Source organism: Myotis daubentonii, chromosome 3 (genome assembly GCF_963259705.1).
Source record: "Myotis daubentonii chromosome 3, mMyoDau2.1, whole genome shotgun sequence".
Taxonomy (NCBI): domain Eukaryota; kingdom Metazoa; phylum Chordata; class Mammalia; order Chiroptera; family Vespertilionidae; genus Myotis; species Myotis daubentonii.
This window is the reverse complement of record NC_081842.1, coordinates 196,686,968-196,697,422: the sequence shown is the minus strand read 5'-3', so window position 1 is coordinate 196,697,422 and position 10,455 is coordinate 196,686,968. Positions and strand designations below refer to the sequence as shown.

General features: G+C 51.1%; 1 protein-coding gene across 1 annotated transcript; it reads right to left on the bottom strand.

Moving 5' to 3' along the window:
• Window positions 1-4,541: 4,541 nt before the first annotated feature.
• C3H1orf216 (chromosome 3 C1orf216 homolog) lies at window positions 4,542-9,325 on the bottom strand. The gene is made up of 2 exons (XM_059690221.1): window positions 9,127-9,325; window positions 4,542-7,021 (listed from the first exon to the last, which is right to left on the bottom strand). The coding sequence occupies exon 2, from the start codon at window positions 7,014-7,016 to the stop codon at window positions 6,339-6,341; it is 678 nt and encodes a 225-aa protein (XP_059546204.1). The 5' UTR covers window positions 7,017-7,021; window positions 9,127-9,325; the 3' UTR covers window positions 4,542-6,338.
• Between the last annotated feature and the right edge of the window lie 1,130 nt (window positions 9,326-10,455).

The window sequence follows — 10,455 nt, the reverse complement described above, 5'->3', positions numbered from 1 at the left end:
GAGGGCCCGGGACAAAGGGCCTGCTGGCGGCCGCCCTGAGCCGTTTTCATGCTTGTTGGGATTAAGCGCAGGAAACCTCGCTGGCAGCCGTGCGGATCAGCGGTTGGGGGCGCGCCGCCGCGTGGGGCGGGCTCGGCCCCGCCTGACCCACGCTTTGTGAGGGGACCCCCGGCCCGCGAGGCTCCGAGGAGACCGCCCCTTTGTCTGCGCCTTTGGGGGGAGGGGGATGAGCCCCTCCCGGAGGCCGCAGAACACCAGCTGAACGCCCGCCTCCAGCCCTCTCCTTCCCCGGCGCGGAGCCCGGGAGCTCGGCCTTGCACTCCCTTACGGGGCAAGGTCACGGCCTCAGCCCGAGCCTCTCGGACTGCCCCCTCTCAAGGTCCGAGACCTCTTTCTCGCCGGGTAGGTGGGGGATGCAGGCCCTCGGGGACCTAGCCCCTCCCGGCTCTGACCCCGTGCCCCCTCCGTCCCCGCTCCCGCCAGTCCCACAACCAGACACCTCTCTCCTGGAACCTACTGGTGATAAATGAGTGGAGCGACCGGAGGATCCACCGGTTCTGAGTTCTGAGCGGAGGGGTCTGAGGGGAGGAGCGGGCGAGGATCACGTTTGGCTGGAGCAGCCTTCAGGCCCGGAGAGGAGAAGCAGACACACTGATGGCTGTGCCATGCGCGGGCTGGGAGAGTCTCAGGGGTTTGCCGGGTGTGAAAACCGCCCCAGGCTGGTGCAGTCTTATTTCTGAGGGGGGTGGGGGGGAGCAGGGAGCACGCATGCAGGTCGGTGTCCGGGAGTGTGCATCTGTGAGTGTGAGAGCTTGTGCATGCGTGTGCACACGTAGGTAGGAGTGGTGTCCAGTGGCCTTGTGTTTGTGGGTGCCTGGTGGGTGTGGCTTTGAGGCCTGGTTCAGCCCCCAGAGCATCCCCATGTTATGCTCCTCTTCTCACCACCAGCATCCATTAAACTCATGGGTCTGGGGCTCTAGGTGCTTTAGCAACACTTCTTAATGTATAGCACAACTGCCAGGGGCATCTCCTACCTCTGATGACCTCCCACTCCTCGCTTAATCAAATAATAACATGTATGGACTATTTCCTATGTGCCAGGCTCAAGTCTGAGCCCTTTACACGTGTAAACTCTCGCATAACCCATTTCACAGTTGAGAAAAGTGAGGCACAGCTACTACTAAATGGAGGATCCAAGACTTCTGGGTTCAGTAGGCACTAGAAATCACTGTTCTCTGTTGCCTCAACTTCTACCCATTCTCCAGGCTCCTCTTCCTCCAAGAAGCTTTCCTGTTCCTGTCACCTGTTCATGCTGTGGTTAGGAGACACTAACACTAGATTTTGGATGAAGCTTGTAGGAACCAGGCTGGAAGACAAGTCATGGGCTGCCACCAGGAATCATTCAATCTACACAGAATGCTGATATTCCAGGGGAGCCCACCCACCACAGCCTGAAGCTCCCTTATCCCCCTCTTTACTTCCTTCTTCAGTTGCCAGTTCACTCCCTGCACCCCAGGCTCTGACCATGTTTGATGGGACTGAACTATTTGGAGTCCCTGAAGAGAGTTTCCCATGGACCCAGCCCCTTCTCTCTCAAGAGGATCCAGCCCTGCACAACTTCCCCACCAATCCCTTCCCTTGGTCCTGTCCCTGGGGGGTGTTCAGGCCCCTGCTGTGTGCCCTGCCCCTGTGGGTCTCTAGGTCTCAGCTTCAATCTCCTCCCTCAATCCTCCTACTAAATGAGACTCCTCCGGTAGCGCTAGAACCCTGAGTTAGACTTCCCTGCTTCTGGTCATGAGATTTCATTCTGGTGGGAAGGAAAAGGTGGCAACCTGGCTAACCCCTCCTACTAAATAAATCTTCCCTACTCCCGCTCACTGTCCGGGGGACTAAGAAATCCCCACCCAATGACTTTAAAATAAACTCCTAAATATATCAAGTCTCAGGCAAAGATCTGCACAGAGGGCTAGGAGCAGCTAGCTTATCAGCTTCCCCTCTTCTGAGCTCAGAATGGCCTGTGCACTAATGTTTTGGATGAAAGTCTCATCTATCAGTGCAGGCAAGACCTGCTCAAGGGCAGGAGTGGGCTCTGCAGGACTGTGTATGGAGGTGCTCAATCGGTTTTAATGCATACAAAGCATTTTCAGGTCCATTTCCTCATTCAGGCCATACAATTGCCACAGGTGGAGGCAGTCTATAGAGTCCTGGACCAGGTCTGCCCGTGACAAAAAGCACAGCAGTACCTCGGCCCTTCCCACAAGCAGGCCCAATGGCCAGTGTGCCTGATGGGAAACAGCAATTCTTGGCTGGGTTGGTTCATCCCCTGGGGTCTCTGTTGACCTGGCTGTGGCTCTGACTTCCTGCTCTTGCTCAGCTCCTCCCCTCACCCACCATTACACCGGGGGCTGGACCTGTCCTTAGGCTCTTGATGATGGGCAGGGGTCCTATATTCCTACAACTCACCACACTGGTCCCTTGGTCTGGCCTTTATCCTTTTCTCAGCCCAGAAAGCTCTTTTATGGAAAGGAATAATAGGCAGCTTAATTTTTAAAAGTTTTTTTAAAAGATGCCTTTCATTTTAGATTCAAATTTCTTCAGGAAAATTTTGATTTTTTTCCCCCCCTGTGGAAAAGTGAAATATGCATCCCAAAAGCATTATTTATAATTACAGTATATTCATGACTCTCATTAAGGTAGTTTACTATGTGCCATGTACAGCTATCAGTATTTTTGCATATTATATATTCATTTAATCCTTGAGACAACCCCATGAGGTAGTTACAACCCTATATTTTCATTTTAAAATGAGGAAATTGAGATGCAGTACAGAGAAGTTAATTGACTTGCCCAAGGTCATAGAGACAGAGAACAATGGTGCTAACTTCCAAAACCAGGGGTCTGGCCTCACAGTCTGTGCTCTGAACCATTGGCTGTGCTCAGAAGAGGCTTCACACGTTTGGGAAAGGGGTCCTTCCTGAAAATCCCCCCTCTTGTGCTCTGAGGGCTCCATGTCTCATTGTTAGAAATCTCCATGGTTAAGGTTATTCAAATTTAGCTATAGCTCTTTGCTAGAACAAGATCTCTTAATAAATGGAATTTGTCAAAACTGGTTCAATACTGTTTCTGTATAAATATCAAATGTAGAGATAATAAGAATTATTAATATCTTGGGTCACTATTTCTGAGAAGTATACTTTCTGGGATTTAAAATATATATACCTTTCTCTAAAATGTTTCAATTATTGCCCTAGCCGACTTGGCTCAGTGGATAGAGCAGCAGCCTGCGGACTGGGGGGTCCCGGGTTCGATTCCAGCCAAGGGCACATGCCTGGGTTGCAGGCTTGGTCCCCAGTAGGGGGCATGCAGGAGGCAGCCGATCAATGATTCTCTCTCATCATTGATATTTCCATCTCTCCTTCTCCCTTCCTCTCTGAAATCAATAAAGAAATATATTTTAAAAAATAAAAATAAATAAAATGTTTCAATTATTGTAAGTAGAATATAATTTTTATTTTGTAATTTAAAAATAATCAGTACAGTATTTGATTGATTTAATCAATAAAATATGCCTTCTATGGTAGGCATCCTCTAAGATGCCCTCTGATTCTCCCCCTTCCTGGTTCTTAGACCATTGTGTAATATCCTCCCTTTGAGAAACTTACCTCTAACCAACAGGATATGGCAACATGGAGGGGATGAATTTCTATGATTAGGTTGCAGAAAACTGACTGCTGTCTTGCTAGTACTCTGACTTTCTTACTAGTAACTTGCATGCTTTGATGAATTAAGCTGCCATGTTAGAAGGGCTCACATGGCAAGGAACTGAAGGTGACCTTCAGCCAACAGTCCTTGAAGAACTGAATGCTCCATGCACCCTGGACTGACTCGGCCTTGACTGCAGCCTTGAGAGAGACTCCTGACCTACAGAAGTGGTGAGATGACAAATGTGTATTGCTTTAAGCCACTAAGTTTTAGGGTAATTTGTTATGCAGCAATAGGTAACTAATATACTTTCTTTATAAAAGTAATGGATTTTTGAGACATCAATAAATCATTATACAAGTTAATATAAAATAGAAGATCTAATATGATTGGCATCAACAAATATCTAAAGTCATGCACATGTATTGTAACCACATCTGTGTCAGAACCATCTAAGGACCCTCAGTCTTTTGCAGTCAGGCTGCCTTTCAGGGAAGCAGTGGCTCTAGAGCAGGTTGAGAATATGAGTGTTTGTGTGTTTTGTGTGGGGGTGTCTTTCACAACCAACACCCCCATTTTCAGGCCCAAAGGTGCTTTAGGACAAGGACAACCCAAATAGGCCAAGTTCCCCCCGTCAACCTGAGAAACCCCTTAGGAGAGACCTCTCTGTCCCACCATCAGACTGTCAACTGTCGCAGGCTGGATTCCTCCTCCCGTGTCTTCCCCCATCCTTACCCCCCAGCTCAGAACCCTGCTCACAAAGGGGCTCAGATGATGTGAAAAAGAGGCCACCAGACGACACAAACTCAAGAATAGAATAGAAACACAAACTCAAGAAATGCATTTCTCTGCTCCAGTTTATTCATCTTGGTTCAGACTCAACATGCAAGAGCTAGACACAAGTCCCCAGGGTCACTGTCTCAGCCTCACTTCCCATTGCTTTCACCCACCCACCCACCCACCTAGAGATAGAAAGAGCCCCCACATTTTACAGATAGGAAGACTGAGAGCCAGAGGTAGGATCAGTGACCTCCATGCCACTGCTCACCCATTAGGATCTTGCGACCTGTTGGCTCCCAGAAGCAAAACCGAGAGCTTGGCTACCTTAGTCTTTGGCTCTCTCCAGAATTCACCAGCTCTCCACCTCACAGAGCTTCTGCTGGAGCCTGTCAACTCCCATTCAGAGGGCCATTCAGTGATGAAAGGGGGTATGATTCAGCATCCTAAGAGTTTACAGGGGTAGGGCTGACCCTGCCCTCTGCCCACTCTTGAAAGAACTGTGGCTCCTCCTGGCACAGGCAGTCTGATTTCAGGGAGAAGAACCAAACTAATTCAACATCCAGTGCTGCTCAATCCAGAGAGGCACAGCAAGTAGAGGCACACAGACAGAAGCGAGATTTTACCCAACAGCCTGGGAACACCTTGTCCATTCCTTGCAAGCTTATTAGCACACATTTCTTTTCATCAGAAGCTTAAATCAATATGGTCTGTAACAGCTCCTTCGCAGTGGAGAGGAGCTGGTTTGTGGTTTGTTTGGAACTGGCATTTAAGAATTCCCCAACTCCTATTTTTCACAGGGTTCTACCATGATCATCTCCACAACCCCATCTCCCACATGATGGGAGGCAGAGTTCAAGAGAGACAGTCCCTGTCTTCTTCTCTGATGCCACCCCCACTCCTGCGATCGTGTCAATCACCACCCCCAGCTCCCCTGCCTGATACTAATTCTCTACCAACTGCTCTGGCAAAATTGCAGCCAAAAAGCCTTGACAGGCCAAAGTGGCTACCATCTACAGCAAATCCATGGTCAGGGACAACAGCCTTAGCAGAGCAAAATCTAGGAAGAGTGAGGGGAAGGTGAAGGAGGGGTGGCCTGGGAAACCCCAAGAGACCCTCTTTCCACAGAGCAGTGGGGCCCTGTGGAGAAAAAAAACTACAGCAGGTCATGGGTAACATAGGGTGTGGACGGATGCCCCACATGTGCAATTGAATATATATTTGCACACCCTTGCTCAGGAGTCTGCCTGCAAATACATGTTCCTAATATACACTTCCCAGGCCTCACCAGCACACATGCACCCCTATTTATAGGCCTACACAGACAAGAGCTCACTCATATACACCCACCACAAGCCTCAACATTCAAACCTACTCATTGGCACACACTTCTTTTGTGTGTACAGTTGACCCATGAGCAATGAAGGTTTTAGGAGTGTCGATCCCTGAAACAGTCGAAAATCCATGTAGAACTTTTGACTCTCCAAAAACTTAACTACTAATAGTCTGCTGCTGACCGGAAGCCTTATGGATAACATAAATAGTTGATTAACACCTATTTTGTATGTTATATGGGTTATACACTGTATTCTTACAATAAAGTAAACTAACCAAAATGTTATTACTCTCTTACATACACACCATACATACATAGATGGACACATTCACACAGGCCTGCACATAATTTAGGCTGTGTATATATACAGCACACATAAGCTGATGCCTGGCACATATTAGCACATACATACTCACTTATGCTTACCTGCACTCATACCAGCTAATCATATACTTGTACACAATCTCACACATGCCTGAAAATATATACATATACCCAGAGAGGCACACTCTTAATCCTGGTCCTAGGGCCTGGACGGTGCTGCCTTATGTTGGAGACAGCGGATAAGCTCCTTTCGGTTGTCTAGGATGGTGTCGAAGCTCTCCTGAAGGCGGGCCTGCTGGTCAACCAACTGATGCTGCAGGCCTCGGATCCACTGGAGCAGGGCCAGGCGGCGGTACATCACCAAGTGCATGTGGTGTTTCTCCTTCTCCTGCTCTTTGTAGCGCTCTTGAGCCTGCAGCTTCTGCACAGCCTGGGCCACCGAGGGCAGAAGGGGATCTGAAGGCCCAGGGCTGTGAGGAGTCCCACAGGAAGGCTCAGGGCTGCTACTAAGGCTGTCAATGCTTAGGGAGCTGCTGGCATAGCCATTGTCCTCCAGAGGGGAGCAGATTGTGCCGGTACCACTTATCTTCTCAGGCTCAGCTCTGGGGATCTCTGCTCCCTCTGGTGGGCTGCGGAGCTCCCCCTCAGGGAGTCCAGGGTCCTGGAAGGCCTGGTTGTCAGAGGGCAACTCGGAGGAGCTCCTCATCAGGATGGGCTCCACTCGGTCTGGCATCCCATGCCAATTCTCATTGGCGTCCTTGGCACTCGCCATGAAGTTGGAGTTGCTGTCTGGATGAAACTCAGGCTGACATACTCCAGGAGGTGGGCCCCCCAGCAACTGGCCCCCCTCAGCTACCCCTGGCTGGATGGCGAACATCTGGTCTGCAGAGGGGAAGCAGAAGAATGAGTCAGAGCAGGACAGGGTGGGTGTCCTGACAGAGTGGAGGCAATCAGCAAGCGAGCCTGGCTGCTCCTCCTCCAGTCCCTTTCCCTGTACTCTGGTAACACCTCCCTTCCTGGTTTTCCTCCTCCCTTTCTGTTTGCTGCTTCTCAGTCTCCTGCACAGCTTTACCCTCAGCCCTCTGAGGCAGGGTGTCTTCTCATTCTATGCACTTCTCCCCAGATGACCTCACCCTCTGCTGTAGCTTCAAGGAGCATCATGTGTTGGTGACTCAGATCTGCCTCCAGCTCAGATCCAACTGCTTTCCAACCCTGCAACCAACCACAGGCTCCTCAAATCCTACGTGTCCAAACAGCTCTTCCTCTTCAGTGACCTCGGCAAACTGGCCCCACTCTCCATCCGGCACTCTAGTCAGACACTTGAGAGCATCCTGGACCCCTCACTCTGCTTCCTTCCCCGTCTCATTGGCCACGAAATTCTGAGAAAAACACCAAACCCTCTGTGTGTGCATGTACATGCAACTCTCCTCACTTTCACTTGGTTTAGGCCATTTCGTACCTGAACTACTGACTGCCACAGCCTTTTCTCTGATCTCTCTGCCTCCAGTTACAAATGTAAATTTGATTCATCACAGCTCCCTAAACTCCTGCTAAACCTCTACATGGCCTACAAGGCTGTGCTTCATCTGGCTCCTGCTCATTCCTCCAGACTTGCCTCTTGCCACTCTGCCCCTCCTGCCACACCAAACTGCTCAGAGATCTCAGAAATGCACCATTACTCTCCTCCCTCAATCCCCTTGGCCTACAGTACCCTTCCTCTCCCCTCCCCTCTAAGGTCCTTCCTTCTCCACCCACAAATTCCTTTTTATACTTCAAAACTCAGCTCTAATATCCCTCCCCCATCTCTGAAGCCACCCTGATGTTCTCCCCACTGCCCCAATATACACAAACACACACAGTTAACTGCCTTCCTCTGGGTCCCACTGCCCTGGGTACACACTGTCTAATTCATGTTTGTTTGTTTCTTGTCCCCAACACATAATGGATGGTCAGTAAACGTCTATTCAATTTTTTAAAAACTCTCTTGTAAAAGCAGCTTACAAATCCAGCTCTCAGACTAGATGGGGAACTTCTCTATATATCCTCCATCATATTCCCAGGAGCCAGCATGGAGCTTGGCACTAGCAGGTGTCAGTCCATACTTGCTGGGTGAGTGAATGGGGGAGAGGGTGGGCTGCAGTGGGATATCTATGCTCAGGAAGAGCAGCAGGAGGCTCCTGCCGGCTGCCCAGGACTGGCCCCGCTGGTCCAGTTCCTTCCTCTGCCCAAGGAGGACCCCACCTCCCTATGGACAAGCCTCTTGGACTTTGCCTCCGTCCCTCCATACCTACTATCCTGTGTCCCTGCCCCTAGCTTGCTCCATCTTGATGTCCCGGGGGAGGACATACAATTCTTTCCTCCTCAATAACCCCCTTCTACCAAAATTAGGGTTCCAATTGACAAGAGGTTTCTCCTGCCCACTATCACTAGAATTAGAAAATTCGGGTATCAGTAAGAGTGAGACATAAGGTAAGTGACAGGGACCCTCCCCACATCCAGTAGTGGGCAGAAGTCTTGGGGTGGGGGTGGGGGATGGTGTAGGGACAGATCCTTTATAACCTTCAAACTCCCCGCTAAGCGAGGCACCCGTAGATCTTCCCCACCCAAATGTTTCCTTTTTCCTAAACTTGGGCGGGGCCGTGAAGGAAGCTGGGATGTGTTGGTTGGTGGTGTTACGAATCGCGGGGGTCTCAGAGACGGTAAAATGGGAACCCAGACACCCCAGGATCGGGTTTCTCTCTCTAATCCGCAACTTGCCGGGGTTTGGGTGGGTGGTGGGGAGATCGCTCTGTGAGGATGGGGGCGATCGACCTCCCGCCCTGCCTAGCCTTGCGGGAAAGGGAGACTCCCCAAGACAGAGAGTAGATACCATCCTTCCCTAATTGCCCCATAGGAGGCAGCTGAGCGTACAGGCTGTGATTTCCCTCCTGGCCCCCCCAACCCCTGCGGCTGAGCCCCAAACCCTCCCCCTGGGGCCCCCGACTCACGGCCTGGAGGCGCCCGCCCCGGCACCGCCAGCTCTGGTTCCACTGGCCCCGCGGCGGGAATCGCCCCTCCGGGCTCGGGGTCCCTTGGCCTGGGCGTCCACGCGGGTCGGGCGTGGGGTGCAGGGTTCCTGAGCTGCGCTCCCAGCTCCAGGCGTGGACTGCGGAGCCCGGCGGCGTCAGCGCGTGGGGCGGGGCGGCCTGGCCCACGTGGGCCGGGCCGGTTTCCCGCGGAGAAGCGCAGCCCTCCGCCTCCCCGCCTGCGCCTTCCGCAGCCTTGGCCGAGGCCTGGCAGGTCCGGTGTTAGTTCCTAACCGCCCTCATTGGGCGCCTCTCTGCAGAGAGAGTGACAGTCTCAACATGAAAATCTGGGCATGCCACCACCCGCCTGCCTAGAACCCCTGATGGCGTCCCCATTGCGGGGTAAATCCTTCAGGCAGCATCCTCCGGGCTCTGAGCATCCGTCTCTCCCGCCTCAGCCTTTGAGCTCCATCTCTGCAATCGGGCCTGCGGCTCCGTCCTGCCATGCGGCTGTTGCACACACTGTTCCTTCTGCTGAACATCCCCTTTCCCCTCTCATATTTTAGACCTCTTCTCAGATCAGCCTTCTCTGGCACTATCCCTGAGCACTTTGTTCCTTTTCTTCACAGCATCTATCACCGTTGGAAATTATGTATTCATTTTGTGCTTATTTAATGAGAGGTACGTTTTTAAGAGCAGAAAGAACACCTGCTCTGGGACAGGCATGGTGCCAGTGCAGTGAGCTCTCCTGTTTGTATTTACTGAAGCCTGACCCCCTCACTCCCTTCCTCCTTGGGGGAAACGGTAGGGTTTGGTGGTTCAGTTTGCAATCAAAGAGAACAGAGGAATTTCTGGCTTCAATCGTAAAACCAAAAAGCACTGGCTGGTGTGAAGTAAGTTAAGATTTCTTATTTTAAGTTCCCGGGAAAGAAGACTGGGACAAATTTAGCCTTCAGGACACATGAGCTTCCAGGGGGGGTCCCTTCCACATCCCCGTTTTATTGAACAAGCTATGCAATTGGCTACACCTTCCTCATGTACCCCCAACCCCATTCACCCCATTTCAAAACTAAACTAATATGGATTCATTGTTTTTTTAAAAAATATATTTTTATTGACTTTAGAGAGGAAGTGTGAGTGATAGAAACATCAATGATGAGAGAATCACCGATCGGCTGCCTCCTGCACACCCCCCACTGGGGATCAAGCCTGCAACCTGGGCATGTGCCCTGACCGGGAATTGAACCCATGACCTCTTGGTTCATAGATTGATACTCAACCACTGAGCCACACCGGCTGGGCTCATTGTTG

Bases quoted from the DNA above. Each gene is read 5' to 3' on its own strand.
- C3H1orf216 (XM_059690221.1), bottom strand. From the start codon at position 7,016: ATGTTCGCCATCCAGCCAGGGGTAGCTGAGGGGGGCCAGTTGCTGGGG.